This window comes from Acomys minous (assembly GCF_964271855.1).
Source record: "Acomys minous genome assembly, chromosome: 8".
Classification (NCBI taxonomy): domain Eukaryota; kingdom Metazoa; phylum Chordata; class Mammalia; order Rodentia; family Muridae; genus Acomys; species Acomys minous.
The window spans coordinates 35,069,593-35,092,212 of NC_140489.1; the positions used below are offsets into that span (position 1 = coordinate 35,069,593).

The following is a 22,620-nucleotide window of genomic DNA, read 5'->3' on the forward strand; positions in this document are numbered from 1 at the left end:
CTGCACACTGCAGAGAATGCCCACATTCTAAGCCACAAAACAGAGAGGAGGAACCACGATCTTCTCTGAGGCTGTGCCCCAGTGCTCTACAGACTTCTCACTGGGTCTCACACATTACAGATTCATGGCACCTCCCAACAGCATCACCTGGAGACCAAGCCTTTGCACATGGGCCTTTCTGGGGCAGGGCACACACATATCCAAATCACAGCAACAAGGAAACATCTTGAAGAGGGGGCGGCAAATGTTGGCAAACAGGCTGCGGCTGAGCACTATTCAGGGCTTTGAGACCATGATGGCAGCATGGACTTGGCCAGCAAAGCTCCATGTTCTGTGATGCAAATCCTGTGTCCACCCAAGCAGCTGCGACTCAGGGAGAGGGTGTCAGTGCACTCAGGGCCCAGAGAGACCTAACGCCAGACAGTAAAGGTTTGTGATCATTTTAACAAGTAGAATGGAAAACTCTTTCCTATACTAAAATGATGGCTGCGTATCTAAGCCCTTGGAATGGCTGGATTTTGAGTATATTAACTCACATCTAGAGTTATGACTAAACCCCTGGCATGCCTAAACTCAGCAATGCAGCAACAAGCCTAGTGTGCTACAAGAGTTGCTTTCACTCTGTTCCCACCCTTAAACTCTAGATAAACCTGACGCCCAAACCACAGTTGTATCAGGTTACCTAGTCCTCAAAAATAAATATTAACTTTGATAACAAATACAGTCCACAGACACTGCAAGACTCTAATCAGAAGGGCACCTGGGGAACATAAAATCCTCACACACAAATGAAACGGAGCAGACTTCAAATGGTGACTGAGCCACCGCTTCTAGCATGGCACTTTCTCTGAACAATGTACAAAGAACCCTAGCCAGCTGACAACTTTTTGCTAAGAATCCCAAACACCAACATGTTATTTTTATATACACTATGTCCTTAAGTAGTAAAAGAAAATAATCTGTTCTGTAAATTTAAAAAATGACCTGTGGGCCTGGTTCTGCAAACCATGAAATACAGAGTAGGTTTCTGTAAATAGTAAAAAAAAAATTTTTATTCAAAAAGAACTGTGCTGGACTCAGGCAAGCGAGCAGGCTTGTGTCGCACGGGAGCGGGCACTGAAGACTGCTGCTGACTTAGGCTTCCAGAGATGATTTCTCCACAGCTAGGCACAACTTTCTAGGGCAGAAAGAACGGAATCAAATGGCTACGGGAAGCTCAGGGCTCCCAGTCACTGGCATCTGTGTGGGCTGCATACATAGGACTTATCTTAAAGGTCCCTGGCATGAGGAGTGGGAGCTGCCTGAAGTAAAATTAAAAACTGGGAATGACAGGACAGGAAACTGACAACAATGTTTTCCAAGAGAAGACTGCCATGCATTTCAACAGCCCAAACATCCTAACAGCTAGGATAAGGATGAGACTTCACAAAATATCCTAGAATCTAGGATTCTAGGGGTTTGGGGTCTCAGAGAACACCCCACAGTTTGGAGTCAGAAGGCAGTGAGTGGGATTTAGTATCCCCCAAACATATGTCCCTTCTATTTAAACCCAAGTTACTCCTGGTCACAGTATTAGTCACAGCAATACAGATTCCACACTAAGGCAGCACTGAGGCCATGGAGCCACTGCCAGCACTTCTGCCTCCTCATGGCAGTTTGCTGAACTCTCCCACGCTTTGCTTCTGCTGGACACAGAATCGGAGCACATTCCACCACTGTATTGTGAGGAACACTGTGAAAGAAAATGTCTCCAGAGTTTACGTGTTCAAGCCTCTGGATTGTTCTGGGGAAGAAGAAACGGAGCCTTTTAAACAGTGACTTCCCAGGTTCATTTTACAAAACATGAGCCAAACCAGGAATTACAGTTAACACATCTCAGGAAGAGCCAAGTTTGGAGTTAAGTAAAACAAAGCATTTATTCAGAGAGCTCTTGGAGGCTTTTCCTTCTCAAAAATAATGAAAACAAGACGAGTCCAGGATGGAGCGAGGAGTCTTACTGGGGTAAACAGCAAAGCCCTTAACATAAATCTTCATAAGCAGTGAAGGACGTTAGAAGACTACTTTTATGTGTGAGCTTTTACAAACCGTTCTATGTGGTTCTCAACTATGCCAAGATGGCTAAGAGACAGTGTTACACAAGCTCAAAGCTGGACTACCAAAGCAGGCCTCCGGAGAGGGCTCCACTTCCAACTGCCCCTGAAGAAGACTGATGCCTAGTGACACTAGTGGTGGCAGCCTGTCCTGCTGGAGAAGGCTCTGTCACAGGACTCTTCTACCCACCTCAGTTCTGGGACACAGACAACGCCCTACCTCCAAAGACTTCCACAGAAACATCGGGAGTGTGAGCAATATGAACAGAAGTGAGAAGAAGAAGTGAGAAGGAGAGATGATTCTAGCAAGTAATTCAGACAGAAACCATCGCCACAGCTTTTGCAGAAGGGACTACATCTGCAGAGCAATGACCTTAGATCCAAATGCTACGTACATCTGAAAGAACTTGATCCACTTTATACTAGGCCGAGGCCCAGGTTGGAGGTGGTAGAGCTAGCTCACAGAACTATGGTTCAACACCATGACAGCTCGTCAAGGCACAATCTTTCTGACTTTTCAGTCTGACTAGAGTTGGCTCCGTACGCTCCAGGCCCTCCATCTTCTGCCTTTTCTTAGTTAGCTCGGCGTGAGAGGCCTTAGCCCTTTCTCATATGCTGCCTTCACCCCACTGCTCTCTCCTATCTTCCAAGTCATGAGAAATCTACCGTGCTGCTTGAGTTTCTCCCCTCAATGTCCTTCTCAAATAAAACGTTAGAAACACAGACATCCAGCCAAGCCTTTGCATCCCACTGCTTTTGCCTTATAAGTTGCCTAAAGCAAGGAAGAATGCTGGAGAGGGTAATACAGTCACTGTCACCTTAGGATCTGCTCTCTAGGTTTTAATCCTGTTGGCCACTACTATGAGGTGAGGATTTCTGTTGATAATCATATAGAAATTAAAAAGCATAGCACATACAACCCCCACTGCAGGGGGCTGGACACTCTGCTGGGAACGCTCCATGCTCTGGAAGCTACTCTTGGGCACTTCAGTGTTACTTCTGAGAAACATAGGGAGGCTGGAGCTAGTGCTGATGCGTGTGGGGCTTAGACCACAGTGGCCTTTGAGAGGGCACTCACCTTCTTTCCAGTGGGCGCCCATCACTGGAGATGCTTCGAGGAATGTTGGCAGCTCTTTCTGGAGGAGGCATTTTCCCGTCTCCCTTCCCAGCATTCAGCCGTGAGGTCATAGGACTCTGCAGCTGGGATGGAACCTGGGGCGGATGAGCTCCCTTGCTGGCATTCCGCTGCCATTTGTTATTATTCCTGAAGGGAAACTTGAACTCGTAGGAAACGCCTTCATTCATCTTGTACTCCATCACTGGCATGCGGTAGGTTTCTGAGCAACTCCTATCAGGAGGAAGGCGCAGGAGGAACACAGTGACTACTGCCTTGTCGTGTTGGTGCCGACGCGCTGACTGCCATTAACAGTCTTGAACCCTCTTTCCATCTTTGGCCTGGCCATTTCTCTTTGATAACCTAGGGCCGCAGAAGAACCAGCCAAGTTTCCCTTTACTCAGTCCCAGCTGTGCAGCCTGAGATGCGGAGTCTGTAGAACCCCACAGAGCCCGGGCCAGCTGGGGGCATGGAGAGCGAAGGAGGGAAAGGCAGCTCAGTGCAGGCAAGCAGCCGCTCTGTACACTGCCACTGAGAGCTGCGACTGGGAGCCTCAGGGGAGCACAGCTCTGAGTGGGCGAGGAGAGCCCCTCAGAGCCAAGGAAAGACCCCAAGCCCAACCAGAGAGCCAAAGGCAGTTTAGGAGGGAGAAAATCTGACTACAGAAATTCAAGTTTATTAAGTCTCCAGAGAAGACCAAGCATGATCTGAAACCTGACCTCATTTCTTCCCAAAGGAAGGAATCGCGCTTCCTGCGTGACACAGGGCCGCCCATGGTCAGTGACACATGTCCTGTCACTTCTGCTCTACCTGAACCCTCAGGCCTCAGGAACTCACGTTCCACTCTTTATATCTAAATGACGAGAGGGGATTCTACCTGCCCGTAACCAGGTAGGCAGACTCTATCCTGTCACAGTATTAGCCTGGGCACCAGAGCTTCATCACTGAAGACTGAGAAGCAGGAGGGATCTGAAGGGAGGCTGAAGAGAGCAGCTGTGAAGTCACTCACGAGGCTCTGGAGAGCACATGGAGCAGGCCTGGGGCAAGTGGGATGAGCTGCATGGATGAGCCACTGTTGCAATTTTAATTTTAGAAAGTGAAACAAAATTGGTGCAATTGATTTAAGATGCTCTGTTTTACCCTAACTGTCCAAAATTGTATAATTTTAACATATAGTTAGCACTGAAAACTTCCTGAGATATTTTGTTTTCCTGAATCTCATGCAGTTCATGGGAACCGAACTGCGGCCACCTGCTGTCTCCTACTGCCATCTCGGCAAGGGAACACCTTATTAGCCTCGTATCCTACCTATTTCTGCAAAACCTAAGAGTGATAGATGGAACCAAGACTGGACAGTCCACTGAATGACAAAGCTAATGGCCAGTTTAATTGCCACAAGTAAGTAGTCATGAAAAGCTTTCCATGGTCTCCTGGGAATAAAATGGAGTGGCGAAGTTAACTGTAAGACAGACTACAGCAAGTCCATGACAGGGGAGCTATCCTGCACTACCCTGGCATTATGGATGAGCACAGAGGCCCAGGTTGCTCTGAGTCAGGAGGAGGCAGGCCGGGTTTGAACCCACAGAGCAGCAGACCCGCAGGCTCGGCTTACTTTCGTCCTAACTAGAGAACACCACTCTCTGCCTATACCCTTCACCCAGTGAATCACACCTCACTCCAACTATAGCCTACAACTGAAGGAACAGCCTGCACCCTTTGGAAACCCACCTAGAGCTGTGGTCAGCAGGCATTACTGTTTGTTTCAGTGCTAAATGTGACAAAAGGGCCACTACCTAACTTTAAAAGCCGAATGCTTATGAGCAGCTTGGTCCCTAGAAGCTGTGACGTTGGCTCTAAAGCGGCATGCAGCTCCTCCCAATGGAAGCGCATCTGGAGAACGAGATCTGAATGTATGAGGTCTAGCTTGAAGGCGGTGTGCTCTCACTTTCAAAGCAAGAAACACTTTGCAAGCCGTTCCTGTTTAGAAGATAATTGGACTCTCAAATCCCCAGCAAGAAAAATAATAGTACTAAAGATAATTTGGTCTTTTTATGCAACTGTTTTTAGTTCTTGAATGGCCCCTGATTACTGAGCAGCACCCTGCTGACTAAGGCTGTGCCATCAGGAGTACCTAGCCACTACTTCCTTTGTCAAGTGGACAGACGGGCTGGAGTCCCAGAGGTCACAGACATTGGTAGTCACAGACTCTGGAAAGGTGACAGAGGTGAAGGGCTTTGTCACTAGTGGGAGTGGGGCTGGATGAGGGCGCTCGGGAGGCCTGTGAAGCTGCTCTCACTGTGCTGTCCTCCTATCTGTCCCGCTGTTCTTTTGGCAACACTTTCCATTCACCTTGCCATTTTATTAAAATATGAAGCAGCCAAAGGGTGCTGAGGAAAAGTGCAACAAGACCCACCAGGTATGTGGCAGGGGTTCAGAGGTTTGGCTTTCCTTTATGTCTTTTTTTTCTTTTAGATTTATTTATTATTATTTATACAGTGCTCTACCTGCATGCTAGAACAGAACATCAGACCCCATTATAGATGGCTGTGAGCCACCATGTGGTTGCTGGGAATTGAACTCATGACCTCTGGAAGAGCAGTCAGTGCTCTTAACCTCTGAGCCATCTCTCCAGCCCCTATGTCCCTTTTCTTAAACTACAGCTTGGAAGCAGTTTGTGAAGAAGTTGATCTGTTGTCTAAGAACAAGGAAAAGACCCTTGATTTTCTGTTATTTAAATCTTTTGGGGGGATTGCTATCAAGCTAGCGTCTACTTTTTTTTTAGCTATCCTTTCAAAAATGAATGTGCATACACACTCTAGGTCTGCCTGACGTGTGGTCACTGTGGCTGTGTGGACACGTGATACTTTCAGGGTCCTGGCAACTGCAAGAACCGAGCAGCATCGGGCAGTGAGCTTCAAGGAGGCCTGCCCTCCCTTACCCGAGAGCTGCTTAGGAAGCTGACAAAGGAGGAGAGTGACTAGTCAGGGAACAGAGTAGTTAGTTGCCGGGAAAACAGCGGTGGGAGTGTGAAGTGTGGAGGAGAGACAGAAGAGCGTTATCTTTTTTTGTTGAAAACTATAGCAAGGTGTTAATGCTTCCACTGTTCCCTTTGAAGCCACTTCTGCAGATGCGAACAACTTTTCAGGCCTCCGAAGGCATCTGCACAGTGTACAATTTCCCACCTGCACAGAGGGGCAGGGAGGGCTACAGCTTAGCAATGAGCCTTCACCCAGCTTCCTGGCTCAGCATCTGACATGTGTGAGCGTGGAGAGGATGGCGTGGGCATTTTCCAGTGGAAGATAGCTGTGGCTCCTACTCTGGAGTGTGGGAGTTGCCTGCACTGGTTTCAGAACAGGTTGTCCCATCTGGTCCAACAACATCATGGTGGCAGCTTCAAAGAGGCCAGTGGGAGAAGTGACCCCACAAACCAGGGATTGCATAAATTTACCAGCACAGTCATGATTTATAATAACATACAGGGCAAGGCTCTGGCCACTAAGGAGCACTGCTTACAGCCTGGATTCTGATGCCAGAGGAGGATAAGAAGTTACTTAGTTACTTTCTTTTTACAAGATTATCGTTTATTTGTTTGTTTGTTTACTGTGAGGGTATGCCACTGTGGGTGGAGGTCAAGGTCAGAGGACAACTTGTGGAATCTGCTTCCCCCAAGTGGAATCCAGGGATCTGACACCAGGCTTGGTGGGAATGACCTGAGTCACTGAATCATCACATAGGCCCTACTTGGTTTCTTAAAAACATGAACAATGGCCATACAGGCACCTCATAGGATTGCTAAAAGAATTAAATACACTAATTCGTGTGCCTGTTTTTTTCCCTAAGACATGGAACTTTAAAATTTCAGCCAATGGCATTTCCTAACACTGCGTGGTAAGCACAGCCGCGATGAACACTGACAGTGAACTACCCTCAATGCAGGCCCGCCTTCCTAGCAAGACAACTCCACCGCGCCCTCCTGAGCTCACAGCAACTATTTCCTTCCAGTTCCCACACAAACCTGGAGCCTGGGAAGAAGACCAGAACCAGTGTGCCTGTGACTCCCAGAGTGTGGGTCCTTTTCCCTGATTATATATACTGTCTCCTGTTAGGGAGCTGGAAGGACAGCAGGCAGGTGACAGCAGAGCAGGGCTGGGCGCTTGGAGAATGTACTGGACAAGAGCCCTGTTGCCCTCGGAGCCACCATTTGTCATGCTGTGAATCCCAGGCCAGCAGAATATTTAATATAAATGACAATAGATTTGGAGAATTCAGAAAGGTTGATAGCACTCAACAGACCTTGCTATCCTAGACAAGAATACAAATAGGATAGTTTTAGGAAATCCTGCCTGCAAATATCCCAGACTAGCTGAACTACAGTTGGAACACTTGGCTATCAAGAATAGAGTGTTCTTAACCTGCTCAGACTAAAGGACTTCAGTGTATTGGACACAGGCACACAACCCTGAGGCTGCCCACCTGGTAAATGGCATAAATAAAATGCTATTCTGAGAAAAGACTGATTTTAATTGTACTCCACTTAGTCTTTAAGGAGCACAAATAACCCACTGTAACCCATCTGCCAATCACAAATCATGATCGCTCAGACACACAGGTCTGGGCATTTTAGAGGTCAGATAAGAATTTTGTTTTGGATTTATTTATTTATTATAATTATTTTGTTTTTTGTTTTGAGACAGGGTTTCTCTGTTTAACAGCCCAGGCTGTCCTAGAACTTACTTTGTAGACCAGGCTGTCCTCAAACTCAAGAGACCTGCCTGCTTCTCCCTCCTGAGTACTGAGATTAAAGGCATGGGCCACCACACCCTGCTTTAACTACTAAAACTTCAAAGAGAACTTCTCAGAAACAGTGGCTAAAAGTAAACAACGTATTTTTGTTGTTGTTAATTTTTTGGTTTTTCAAGACAGGGTTTCTCTGTGTAGCCTTGGCTGTGCTGGAACTTGCTCTGTACACCAGGCTGGCCTCTGCCTTACTCTGCCTACTGAATGCTGGGAATAAAGGTGTAAGGCACCACCACCTGGCTACAGATTTTTTTCACAGCTAACAAAAATAACGTGGGCAAGCCTAGTGGAGAAAAAAACAGTTAAGATTTGTTCCAGCCCTGCTGTGAGTGGTGGCACACACTTTGAATCCCAGCACTTTGGAGGCAGAGGCAGGTGGATCGCTGTGAGTTCAAGGCCAGCCTGGTCTACAAAAGGAGTCCAAGACAGCCAGGGCTACACAGAGAAACCCTGGCTCGAAGCTCCCCTCTCCCCCGCCTCCCCTCCAAAAAAAAAAAAAAAAAAGAAAGAAAGAAAGAAAGAAAGAAAAAGATTTGTTCCAGCAAGCAACTTCCCCAGAGGTAAAGGTAAAGAAGTGACGTTTTGGAGTGCTGCTGGCTTGCAGGAGCTAAGCAGGAAGGAGCTCTGGCTCCGCCCTCTAGGAGGAGGCTACAGACAAGCTGTTAAGGCATCAAGCACTGACTCATCTAAAGCCAGTTCCTGGCCCCACAGATGTTGCCAGGAAAGAGCCTGGAAGTCGGGCCCAGCTGTCCAGACCCAGACAGTAGGGCTTAAAACAACAGTTGGGTTTTAAACAGCAAGGAGATAAGTGGGAGAGTGAGGACAGTATGATCATCACGGAACACGAAGGGGAAAATTCAGACAGGCCAAGGCCTGATGTTCTGTGTTTACTGGCTGCCAGTGCAAGATGCTCAAGATGGGTGTTGCAGATGTCTAGAGCAGCAACTTTACTCTCCCAGAGATGCAAATCCTAGACTGGCACCAGTTAGTCAGTCATGGAGTTGCATCCTGGGAGACTTTCCATGAAGGGACTCACAAGACACCAACTTCTTTCTGGCTACCTCGTTGCCTACCAAGAGATCCTCCACGTGGCCCGGCAGCCCTGAGCTCAGCTGCAGACTCAGACCTACCTCCGTGGGGTGCAGTCGTCATGGGGAGGGATGATGACAACTTTCACTGTAACAGACGTTCTCAAGAGATCGATCATCTGCTCATGGCTCAGGGTGGCCACCGCCACCTTGCAGATCTCCACCAGGCGGCTGCCCTGCCTCAGACCCGCTTGCCAGGCATAGCCGTAGGGCTCTACATCCGCCACGATACCCTCATAGTTGACATGGAAGCCAAGCTGTCCTAGCCCATTTCTTCGAAGGGTCATTTCCACTGATTCACAACCTTTTGAAACAAACTAGACAAGGGAATGAGAGGCAGTGGGTTAGGAGCTGTGGGCTATCACACAGTGGACGCAGAACTAGAAAAAGGCTGCCCTAGATTATTCCCGAACACCCTAGAGCTGGCTGAAGGGCAGGCTGCTTCAAACACAACCTCTGCCTCTACAGAACCCAGTGTCATTCCTGACATAGAGGGAAAGCTTGGCAAGAGCCACAGAGAGATGGTAGCAAAGAGAACCTGTATTCTGAATGCAACTGCCCTTGGGGGGTGGGAGGAAACCACGGTGGCAGCTACTCTGACAGCTTTTTCAGCAACTATAGCAACACAGCCACCAGGGCAGTGAGATCAGGTCACATGACCATGACTTTTCAACACAAATCCCCAGCCAATGTGTCCTCCTAGGAGTGTCAGATAAACTGGGTTGTTTCACACATCATCAAGGGAATTGCCAGAGTAGCCAATGGTGCCGCATGAGCTTTGGGCCCTGGCTTTAGTAGCCTGAAACCTTTATGAAGGAGGACTGAGACAGGAGAAGCAACGTCTCACCTGCAGTCTTTTGACAATCTCTTTGATCTCTTCGCTGCTAATGAAGCTCTCCACTGACACACACTCTCCCCGCTCGTAGAAGATTTTGAGGCTGGTGTCACTGGACGTCCATCCTATGACATCTCTGCAGGAGCAGTTGAAGGCCACGCTCTTCGTCTCCTGCTCGATGAGGACGATGAGCTCATTGGAGATCCCAAGGAGGCAGTCGAACTCCATGGCCTTGGTGTAGTCTTTGGCCCGGACTGCCCACACAATGGCCCCCATGCTACTGAGCTCAGCTCCTGGGTAAGGCTTAGACTTTTCCTTCTTCTTGGAGGCCAGAGAAATGAATGGAAACTTGCCGGAAGGGTCGATAGGTGTGTTGGTGACATTCTTTTCTGCCAGATCTTTCAGGTACTCCTGGCGGGTCCTTGTTGCCATGGCCCGGAACTTTTCGGATTTGTGAGCAGCATTTTCTGCATTAATCACTTTGGCCAGAAGGAAGTCCCTGAACACGTTTGACTTGGGGAAGGTGACCCCTTTGGGGATGGGAGGTCCAAAAGAAGGCACATCTCTGGACCTGGTGACAGCCACACTAACACACAAGCAAAGAACAAAGGATGAGATGATGTGTGTCAGCGAGAATGTCTTCTGTTACAGTGTGGGGTAAGATGTGTTGTGACAAGTGGATGCAGCTCAGTAGTAAAGCACTGCTCTAGTGGTGCAAGCATGGCCCTGGCTTGGATCCCCAGTGCTAAGGAAAGGGAGGGGCGTATGCTAAAGGCAAAACAATTGCTCGTTTTGTACAAGAAAGAAGACAAATTTCTGCTTAATGAGTAAACTTTTCCATTCAACCATTAGGCTCTAAGTTTTTTCCATACAGATCCTTTTCCACCTAAAAGCTTAGTCAAAACGTCCCTTTTACAGCAGCTAGACTATCCACATCATCATAGTGCATGTGTGCACGCATGTGCGTGAGTGAGTGACTTACTATGATGTTCCACACAAGAGAACGAAAGCTACTTTAAATACCCACAGACTATTCCCAGTGGAGGTTGCTATAATCACACAACCTTTCAGATCAGAGCTCTGTCAAAACATAAATGTGTTTCCCACTTGAGACAGAATGCCTGCAGGCAAAACATAGCTCACAGGGAAATGTCAGAGGATACATAACCTATGAGAAACGAGTGATTTCTAATAAAGCCAAGTGACTGCTGGCTTCTGTTATGAGGCATTGTGAGACCAGATTAAAAGCATAACTTTAAAATAAAAAAAGTCAACAGTAATTATGATTTTTAGAGAATTGCCACAGTACCTGAAAATCATGTTTTTTGTTTGTTTGTTTGTTTTTGCCTGAGCTATTCTTTGGTCCACACATTGGGCTTTCGTCTGTGATGCTATAATAAACATAGCTCCCTTTCCTTTTTCTTTTAAGTCAGACTGACCTAGGAAAGCTTGTTCCCATCATTCCTTTTGTATACACATAACTAAAAAAAATGGCCCATGAAAGATGACCATAAACATCTATACTTATCTATTAATTTTAATCTCAAAGAGAAAAATATTGAAAATTTCCTAAGCAACAAAAAGCTGGGTAGAAATAAAGAGGCTGTATGTCATATCAGCTTTCAAGATCACGCTTCATAACCCCTACCCAAGCCCGGAGGGGCTGAAGATTATGATCCCCTCCCACATGACTTAAAAGTGAATTGGCATGAAACTGTGTGCTCTGGAACCATTTGTCTGAATTCTCAAGAAAGGGCACAGCTGGAGCATGTGCTTCAAAGTGAGCTGAGGGCCCCGCTACTGTACAGGTCTGTCAGAGTCGCCCCTATAATCCCAGCCACTCAGGAGCTCAGGCAAGAGGACTGCTGGGAGCTTTGGGCTATCCTGGGCTACACAGTGAGCTTCAGAACAGCTTAAAGAATGACATCCTGTCTCACCCTACTCCAGATGGGGTAGGGAGGTCTCACTTTAAGATATTCAGAACAGTTTAGAAAATTTTCAGTATCTTACAGAAATGGGATTTAAAAAAAAAGTCTACAAGTGAAGATTTTATACTTAGAAATTATACTTGGTGAAACAAAAAAGTTATACTGTTGGGAGACATCTTGGACACGATACATGCTTTTCACAAGTTTATCTGCCTGGCTCACTTCATGACAAAGGGAGGTGTCAGCCAGTGCCCATGCTCTAACTGCAGAAGCTGCCTCAGACTCCCTGGGCATGCATTAGGACCTAATTACACACAATTACACAGGCAATGTTTCTCCTCAGTGTGAACCGTCAGGCTTGGCTGTTGGCAGCTGTGTAGTTTCAGTTTGATCGTGTTAGCTTTCCCCCTTCTGAAGCTGAGCAGGAAATGCTGCAACCCAGATCTTGTAGATTTTCTACAAGGGATCCTGTGAGGACCCAGAAATATTTAGTACCTCTCATCTTAAAGTTGGCAGTTTCTTTTCTTGCTAACGTCACTCAGACCATTATTCCACCTCAGGAAACAGCTGCGATTTTATTTTAACTAAGAAGAGGCACACACTCAGCAGGGTGTGATTGTGAGCATGTCTACTTGCCCCCGAGCCTGCAAGAGTACATAGATCTATTTATTAAACTACAGAACTTTAGACAAACACACACAGGCAGCCTACCAATAATTAGAAGCTTCTAGAACGAACTGTGAGGGAGAGAACTGAGTCTTTACCATGTAATTATCTGTGATTCACCACACATGGGAGGTGAGTGATACAGACAGTAATCAGGCCTGCAGTATTAGAAACAGAACCCTCGGGAAGAAGGTGAGGAGGTGAGCGCCTAGAAGGAGCCTTTCCCACAGTCTTGTCTTAGCCGCACTAACTTCCAAGGTCCCACAAGGTTAAGCGGATCACTGACTTAGGTGCCACAGATGTTAAAGTCTTGGTGGTAAAGCCTGGTTTAAGCTAATTAGAATATTTTGTCTCAATTCAAAAACAAATTTGTCTAGAATGTCTAAATATAGGTTCCCTAAGATTAACTGTAAGTGGGCCTTGCTATCTTTAAGGGGTTCCAAAGAGCCTCCGCTCACACGCTTCCCTCAGCCTCCTTTGCTGCCTTGTGCCTTGGTAATAAGCTACCAGTTCACCTGGCATCATGGAGGACTAGGTGGGTTGAGCTTAGAGGCTGACAGTTGAGGAAGTCCAGTACTGAAAGGGACTTTAGAAAGCTCACTGGCCCTCAAACTTGCATAAAATCATGAGCTTCACTTCCAACCTGGCTTCAAGTTTACGCTCTACCAGGGCAATGTGTGTGCATTTCGATCTACGGACACTCTCCAAAGCCCTTGAAAACAACAGGGAGACCCAGAGGATGCCCAGTGTTCTAGGGAAACAGTGGGTACAAATCTTTCACTTTTTAGAAAACACCAGGATCTGCATAGCAAAAAAAGGAGAAGGAGAAACACTGACCACACCTCAGAAGTAGAGGTGGTCCCTTGTGGAGCTGGAGACAGAAAGAACAATGCTGGAAGAACTTTCCAGGGAGCAGGCCTGGGCCAGGACATGAGCACATTCATATGCAGCTCATCTGTCCAGAAGCCGTGGGATTCTAACAGTGCTCATCTCCCCAGCAACGCTCAGGGAGCTCCAACAAAGTGTGTGTGTGTGTGTGTGTAGGTGTGTGTGCACACATCATAGAGCAAGCAGCATAAGCAGAGATGGGGTGTGCACGTGTGTGGGGGAGCATTTTGCCCAAGAACAGCTCAAGAGAGCCGCAGAGTTGCACATGTCTGGGGAGATTAGGTCCCTCGTGAGAGCGAGGTCAGGTGGGGAAATGGTCTAGAAGGGGTTGAGAGGAAAGAACAGGCCTGAAAGACCTGGACAGGATGCTGGGCTGTGGAGTTTTAGCAAAGAGTGTGACAGGAAGGCTAGCTGTAGGGCGAACCACGGCTTGGTGCATCTCTTGCCTCCTTTGACTTCTTCCTCATAGATGAACCTCCCAGGTACCTTCTTCTAAGAGAAGAGACCAGGCAGGCCTGTGGAAGTGCATGCACCACACTTGCTTGCCTGCTGGCTGCATCTGAAGCAGATTCTATAGGCAGCCATCTACTGCATAGAAGGGGGAATTTGAGATCTCCACAATTTCATAAGCTGGCCTAACTCTAAGTATCCTTTGCACTCCATCACAGCCACTCTCCAATATTTATTACATCTAAACTACTGAAAATAGGTAACATACATCCCTTTAATATAGCCACAGACCCAAGTTAACATCTATTTTGGAGACCATAGGTCATTTTGTATAACTAGTTATTATTAGTTTTAAAATTAATCATTTTTAATTTCATCAATTTATGGTCCCATTTTCAATTCCTTCAGATGTCTAAAGGTTGTCTCTTTTGTGCATGCGTGACATATTGTCTTGATATAATCCACACATTGAAATTAATTAATTATTTGGGAGGGACAATATTAGAGATTGGGTCCGTGCCTCATGCATGTCACCCTGATTAGTTCATCTTCACCAGCTTTTCGTTCTATAGGGTCCTGTCTACTTTTCTTATGATTTTCTTTCTTGCAATGCATCTTTTGAGGAAACTGGCTGTTGGTTGCCCAGAGAGTGACATCTGTGCAGAATAACCCTGCCCCTTGATCATCTGTATTTCCTGTCAGTGCCTTGATGAAAAGGCTTGATCACAGGCTAATTTGATTTGGGAAAGGGACAAGGCTGGGGTAGCACTCTGCCATTACGAGGCACACATTTGTCTCTTTTTGCAGTGTCTGTGACCTTTGATGGTAAATGCTACACCCACTGATTCATTACTGAAAATGGCGGAGCCCCATGGGTGCTCTGAAATCAGATGAGTCCAGTTGGCTAAGATTACTGAATCTGCAACTTTGATGTGGATGGCTTTTCTATCTCCTAACAATAATCATATACTGATGGTTTCAGTGTAGTTTTAATTTAACACAGCTCCTTTGTCTTTTTGATTTGTTATATCTAATCGGATCTATCAGCTGGGACCAGGCAATTAGGCTCACTGCAATTACACAAATAAAAACCGAGGCTGGAGGGCACTCTGATCAACCACAGGACAAACTTAGTTCACATTCTCTGGATCCATGGTAGGAAATTCTCTTTGTTCTCTCTGGTACATACATGGTAGGCTCAGGACTAAAGAAAGATATAAGCAAATGACAAAACTGTCTTCCATGGAGACACAGTAACTGTTGCCCCAGGGCTACTCTACAGCGCAGCCATGTCCTACTATCCCTACACTTTGTGCTACACACCCACTCACCACTCCTGACCTGGCTCTCTGTTTCCCACTAAATTCCATACAGCCGTGTTTTACAACACACAGTACGCTGAGTCTTGTTTTCTTGGTTAAGTATCCTTGTAATTTATTATCCTCATACTGCCCCTGTCCTCCAAATCATTACAGCAAGGCACTTGATAAAATTATGGTTCCTGCTGGGCAGTGGTGGCGCACGCCTTTAATCACAGCACTCAGGAGGCAGAGACAGGCGGACTGCTGTGAGTTCGAGGCCAGCCTGGTCTACAAAGTGAGTCCAGGACAGTCAAGGCTACACAGAGAAACCCTGTCTTGAAAAACAAAAAACAAAACAAAACAAAAAATTAGGGTTCCATGTTCCAGGTATCACACATCAAGCAGGTGATAGCTAGACAAAACAACAAGTGAGCGTCTCTAGTGGAAAAGGTGGGCCCAGGAGGCCTGGGGCTGGAAATGTGGGGCAGACAAGTGTTCTCTCCACTACTGAGCTATGGTTCTGCCTCAGAACATTTAAATGGGCGGCGACATCTGAAAGCTGGGATCTAGCTCAGTAGTAGAGTGCTTGCCCTGGGTTCTAGCCTTATCTCTGGAGAAAAAGCATTTGAAATACTCTAAATTAACAACAGGGACTGGAATTCAATCCCCAGTAGTCTGAGTGGGCTGCCAGGATATGAGGAAAACTCACAGCAGGACCCACGGACCACCTTGAAAGCAACACAAATGTTCCATTCTGCCTCAGGATACTGTATTTTCATGAGAAAATAAACTCTTTCTCTCCTCTTCACCAACACTGAAGCCTGCAAGAGCAGAGCCAACACTGTTTGTCCTAGGCCTCTAGATGCTTCCTGACATCCAACATGACCCAGAAACTATGCCTACCCCGTGAGGACACAGGGGTAAGTTTACAGCAACAGAAGGTCACAGATTCCAAATTTTCTCTGATTTCTTTTGGTATGGTTACAAACTGACATATGCTCTTGGATTTAAATGGCTAAATAGCCACACTGATGACCAATATGCAAGGCCTTCAGGCATGGCTGGCAGCTGGGGAATTGCAGGTTGCCCATGTCATGTTATGAACCAGGGTGCCCTATTCCCAGTACAGAATCCCATGAGGATCACATGGCAGGGTTAAAAACATGGGCTCACATGGGCTCAGTGGTTAAAAGCACTGGCTGCTCTCCAAGAGGACCCAGGTTCAATCCCAGCCCCACCTGGCAGCTCACAACCATCCATAACTCCAGTTTCAGGGGATCTGACACCCTCATCCGGCTTCTGCTGGCACCAGGCAAGTACATGGTGCATAGACACAAACGTAACCAAAACATTCATACCTAAAGCATAAAATTCAATTTAAAGAGATGGGGTCCTTACGCAGGAATTTCAAAGAGTGGCAGAAAAATCAGCAATTTTCAGCATTTTAAATATCTATGTGAGGTGTAAACAAAAGAAAACCCTGTGGTTGGAGAGATGGCTCAGCAGTTAAGAGCACTGTCTGTTCTTCCAGAGGCCCTGAGTTCAAATCCTTGCAACCATCTATACTGGGATCTGATGCTCTCTTCTGGCATGCACGTGTACACGTAGATAGAGCATCATATACATAAATAAATATATCTTTAAAAGAAAGAAAAAAGGAAGAAAAGAAAACCCTGAAGACAGCCAAGACTCCTGCCCTCAGTGCTGCAGGTTGGTGGCGAGCACTCAGCACAGCTACTGAGCACTTGAAATGTGGTTAGTGTGACGAGGAACACTGAATCCAGATAAAACTTAGTTAATATAAGCTTTAAAAACGGACACAAGAATCCCAGCACTCGGGAGGCAGAGGCAGGTGGATCGCTCTGAGTTCGAGGCCAGCCTGGTCTACAAAGTGAGTCCAGGATGGCCAAGGCTATACAGAGACACCCTGTCTCGAAAAAACCAAAAAAAAAAAAAAAAAACCAAAAACAAAAACATAACAAAACAAACAAAAACAAAACAAAACAAAAAAATGGACACAAGATTCAGACAAAACTTACAAAATGTCCTGAGTATGCCACTATACTTTTCAGTTATAAGTGTTATTAAAAAGAAAAAAAGAAAGAAAGAAAGAAAAAAAAATAAGTGTTATGAAATCCTAACAAAGATCAAGTTCATTCAATGAAAATTTAGTATCCTACCCAAGATGTGCTCTAGCTAAAAGGCAGTCAAGTTAGTCCAAAGGGAGGTCACAATTAGCTGGGTGTAGTGGTACACGCCTTTCATCCCATTAAACCCATCATACAGAAGGCAGAGACAGGTAGATCACTGTGAGTTTAAGGGCAGCCTGGTCTACAGAGTGAGCTCCAGAATTACATAGTGAGACCCTGTCTTGAAAACAAAACAGAACACCACCACCAAGAGAGGGTAAGGTCACAATCAGTATCAGTATTTAAAATTACAGCTTATAATGCAGAAGTAATGACTTAGTAATGATAGCTGTATTTAATAAATAAAACAAAACATTGGATCAAAAACAGTGTCAAATAACGTTACCTATGAGTTCCTTAGGGAAAAAAATCTGGCTACTTAGTGAAAAAAGAGGCCATGAATTTGAAGGAGTGGGGATGGGTATATATTAGGGGTTGAAGGCAGAAAAGGGAAGGGAGAAATGTAATTAAATTATAAGTTTTAAAAAATCTTCTATTAAAAAACAAAATTAGTATGTGGCCTGCACTGTTTCCATTGGACAGTGGTGGTTTAAACAAAGACATGAAAAGAAAAAGCTTCCTTTAAAATACACTGTGTGGCAGTCCACTGGCCAGACTTCCCAGTGTTATTCAGAAGGGTTTTACTGTCTACCTACATGATAGTAGGAAATCCTCTGCACAAACCCAGTAGACAGCACATGGGAAATGCCAGGGGTATTTGAAACAATTACCACAGATGTCTAATAAAACACAGAAAAGCCTTTAAGAGTATGCTCAGAAATGTTAGAGTAGTGAACTTTTTAAAATAGCAACCATTTTTTAAAAACAAACTTCTATTTATTATGAACATTATTCTCTGCTTTTGCCATGCCAAAAGAAATATATAATTAGCAGTTTGAGTAATTAGTCAGTGACCAGATGGTATGGATGAAGGACAGCACCTAAGGAGGAGGTGTAAATGCAAACGGCAGGTGTCTAACCAACAAGCCGGGGGAATGCCAACACCACCAGTTACATCATCCTGTGAATTCAGCCAACTGCGCACACTATGTAGAGATAAAAATGACAGTAACAGACTTCCCACTGTACCCTAGAAAGAACAGCTGGGGGAGAGGGACCCTGAGTATGACCATCACCCACCTCCCCCTCAGCCACTGCAGCCCCATGCCTACCTGTAACAGACACTCTCGGTGCAGGGGTTGTGAGCCCGGACAATGACAAAAACATGCTGAAAGTGAGAGCGGATGTTTTTAGGGCTAAATGGTTGTGCCCCAGGCTCTTGGAAAACTATTGTCACAATGTCGTTTCCGATGTGCCGCTTCCTCAGGAGCTACAAGAGAACAAGCAAGCACCAACGTTAGTGTGGACACTTGGAGACACCATCCACCATTGTCTATGTTAAAGGCACCTACTCCACTCATCATGTGCTGGTGCAGGTGGTCACAGCTCCTGTCAACACTTTAGCCTGGAAGTGAATACTCGAAAATTTGCATAAAGGATGCAGCCATTCAAACAAAGTTAACTTATAGCTGAGATGTCCATGTCCTCAGTTTCTATAGCAACAGCTGTGTTCTGTTTTCAGACAAGAAACTTGCCATTGGGGAAGATTTTTAGAGATGTGGAACGGCTGAAGTAATTAAAACACAATTACGTGGCAGTTCCCTTCACAGAAAATGTGGAGAAGGGGTTTCCTGATAGACAGTTTGTGTTGCAAGCTGGGAGCATAGAAATTAGTATTATTCCACAAGTAGTAGCATTTTAAAGGTGGGTCAGGTCTCAGGTTTCAAAAGCTTCCTTAATTACAGAGAGCTGCTTCCGACCACCTGGGATCCACGCTACAGACTCTCTGTGGTGGTCGTCCAACTCAGGCGCCTCAAGCCAGTCGGTGCCCTCTGAGGAGGCTTCTCAGACAGTGTGACCATGGCACAAGAACAATAGAGTGAGGCTTATGTCACTCATCCTGTTTTATGGAAGCTCTGGAAAAAGGAAGTAAACAAACATGGCATCGACTATGCTGCACACATACCTGCACTCACACAACTTATTTTTTATTTAACTTCTTTGGGGACATTAAAGCATGTAAATTACATAAAACCAATAACCTAGTGCTGGCTGCCAGCTGGAAGGCAGCAGCCTTTTAGAGTTGGAAGTTTGGAGAAAAATGTTGGGTAAACATACTTTTAAAAATGTGAATTATTTTATTTTATAGCATGAGTGTTCTGCCTGTATGAATATCTGCACTACATGCATACCTGATGCCCACAGATGCCAGCAGATGGTATTGGATCCTATGGAACTGAAGTTATAGATCACTGTAAGCTACCAAGTGGGTATTGGAAAGCAAACCCGGGCCCTGTGGAAGGGCAAAACGTTGGCAAGCTAATTCTCCAGCCCTGGGGAACACTTTTACCCTTAGGATGTTGAAAGCAATTCAAGCGATCTCCCAGTGAGGTGGTTCGCTTCATCTAAGCACCTGACAGTGTGGAAATGAAGCCTGGTCTGAACTGATTGCTACCGAGAATATAGCATGCCAAGTTCACTCTCCAGGGAGATCAGGGCTGAAATCAGATGTCACCTCTGTTGCCACACTAATATCATTATCTTTTTTTTCTCCTGCAAAGTCATTCTTCAATATGTCGTGATGTGTGGAATTCGTGTTTTAATAAAGGATTCCATCCATTTATCTTATGCTAAATGTAAAAAGTTATATTTATTTTTAAATAAGTTAAACTATTTAAAAAGATATGCTCTTTAAATATATCCTTAAGTGCAAAGTTATCGACACAGAAGGAAAGCAATTAATTAGCTAGAGAATGAAAATTCCTAGTATGTAGCAGTACAGATCACTGTCACATTTTAAGTTACAATTTTTGCCTCCATTGGCTCCCCAAATTAAACTCTGTGTGTGCATAGTTGCCTGAAATGGTACTTACTCTGGCTGTACTCCAACAGCTACTTCCTGGGATTAAGTATGGTACCCTGACAAACTTCATGTCTCTCTTCAAAGTGGCAGATTTTTATTTCCTCAGATTATTCATTAATGCTCTACTGACTGGTCAGAATAAGTTCACTCTCACTCTCTTAGAATGGTGATTTCCACTCAGACTGTCCACAGAGCCTGGATCAGAGAGCTCTCTTCAGGTGGGTTTACAGAAGAGCCATGGCTGACTCCCTGTTTTGTTTCCTATTTCTCATCACTTTGGTAACCGGGAGGCGTGAGGTTAGCTGAGTGGGGGACTAACACAGACACCTCGAAGAGCACTGATTCATCCTGCAGCTGGCCTTACCTGCCTGAGCACAGCAGAGAATGAGGCCATTTGAACCACTAGAAAGTCACAGTGGAACTGGGCCAGTTTGCGGTAGGTACAGAAGGAGAGACCGTCCACTTTTGGCTTCTTCTCAATCTCAGTCTGGCATCATCATTTATTTTGAAATACTTGCCCAAATCCTAACTGCCAATCCTGTCCAAACAGCACTGTCAAGCTTCCACTGGCCTCCCTAACAGTCTGCCACATTCTGGTTTCTTCAGTTCTCTGAGTTTGGTGACTAGGTGTGCCCCTGGCTCTCTGCAGAACTAATGTATTTGTACCTGACATGATCAATTCTAGGCCTTGCCATTTCCTAGTGAAGAACACACACGGCTCTGGCCCACTGTGACACCCTTGACTGTTTCTCCCTGTTGTGTTCAATCTCCCTTGGATTCTTGGTGAAATATTAGTACTTTGCTGTTTTAAGCGCAGGCCTCTTGAGAAGAATCTTCACCCTCTGCGTAGGTCCTTTGCCACCCTGCAGAGTCATCCAATTACAGTGATTTCAACTTGTTCTCTTCAGATTCCAGGAAAACCTCAATCCTGGTGTGAAGAGCAAGTGATTAATTCGCAAAGCCACCCAGCTGGCTGTTCACCTAGAACTGGAGCCTCCTCATTTGTCTTCGGCTCACTTGCTATTCCTTACTTCCACAAAGCACAAAGCATCTGCTGCTGTGACAGGTGCAATACTAAATTCCAGTTGTGTTTTACAAACTCGCCACTTAGGCCTCTGGGGAAAATGCCGTGAGTGGAGCACGGACGACAGAGCATGTCTTACCTGTTGCTTGTTGTTAGGAGTGTAGGGCAGCATGGTGGAGACGTGGAACATAATCTCATAGTCCTTGTAGGTTGTGTACAGAGAGTGGGTTCCAGTGGAGTCAGCTGCAGTTTATGAAAAATAAGATACAACTGATGAGACGACTGCAAGAGTCGGAAGAAGAATTCACTTAAGAGAACGACCTTGAAAAGTGATTTAGGAAGTAAAGAGCCGCGATAAGGCCTATGATAGAGGTTTTTACTCATTTTTAAATACCCAATTCTCTCTTGCAGTCCTGGAAAGCCTATAGACGAGGAATTTTCTCAGAATGGATGTTTCCTTAGATCTGTGAATGCATAAACTAAATTGCTCTCTAGGGACACAGATCACTGGATAAAGTGTTAGATTCCCCAGTGCTGGCTGTGATTCCAGCACTCAGGATGAAGGGAGGGGGAATCGGCAGAGCAAGCCGAGTAGCAATCAGGGATGATGCCTAATGGCAACCCTTGGTGCCACGCTCACACACATTCATGTGCCCATTCATCCACACATGTGCAAATTCACATGCATACACATCACACACCACATATGTGTGTGTATAAATGTAAAAACTAAAAACCTGTTCTCAAATAACCTAAAATACACTATTGCCAAGCTTGACTGTATATCCTGTAATCCTTGTACTCAAGAGGCTGGCACGAGAGCATCACAAGTTCATGGCTACCCTAGGTTACAATGTGAGTTCCAGGCTAGACTGGACTACATATAGCAAGATCTTGTCTTAAAAAAGAAAATAAGAGAAACAAATAAAAAATTTAAGAGTGATTACTTAAATTTAAAGTGGTAAATAAATGCTGTAAAGATTTATAATGAGATCCAACAAATGACCTAGAAGCTACTGAATGTGGTGAAGTCATGAGCATAAGCAATATTATTGTTGACAGATATGATACTAAATGTCTGTTTCTGTTGGCAGTAAAAATCACAGTTAACTGGTTGTCTGTGTTTACAACCGAAGGAATTGATAAATTCAATCTAGAGTGTGTGTGTGTTTGTGTGTGTGTGTGTGTGTGTGTGTGTGTGTGTGTGTGAATGCATGAAAGACATAATTTTCCATTTGCCCTCACAGACATCAAGAACCAAGTTAATATTTCCAATTCAATCAAGAGTGGTAAGAGAATAATCCTGGAGAGCAAGGTCGCAAGAATG

General features: G+C 45.4%; 1 protein-coding gene across 8 annotated transcripts in view; it reads right to left on the minus strand.

Annotated features, from left to right (window-relative positions):
* Positions 1-22,620, minus strand: part of SIPA1L1 (signal induced proliferation associated 1 like 1) — a 277,017-nt gene that overhangs the window by 46,490 nt on the left and 207,907 nt on the right. For all 8 annotated transcript variants that reach the window (XM_084792053.1, XM_084792052.1, XM_084792056.1 and 5 more), the window contains 5 exons: positions 21,433-21,536; positions 18,519-18,676; positions 9,937-10,510; positions 9,132-9,406; positions 3,169-3,438 (listed from right to left, as the gene is read on the minus strand). In XM_084792053.1, coding sequence (XP_084648179.1) covers positions 3,169-3,438; positions 9,132-9,406; positions 9,937-10,510; positions 18,519-18,676; positions 21,433-21,536 — 1,381 coding nt within the window. The remainder of the gene's footprint in view (positions 1-3,168; positions 3,439-9,131; positions 9,407-9,936; positions 10,511-18,518; positions 18,677-21,432; positions 21,537-22,620) is intronic.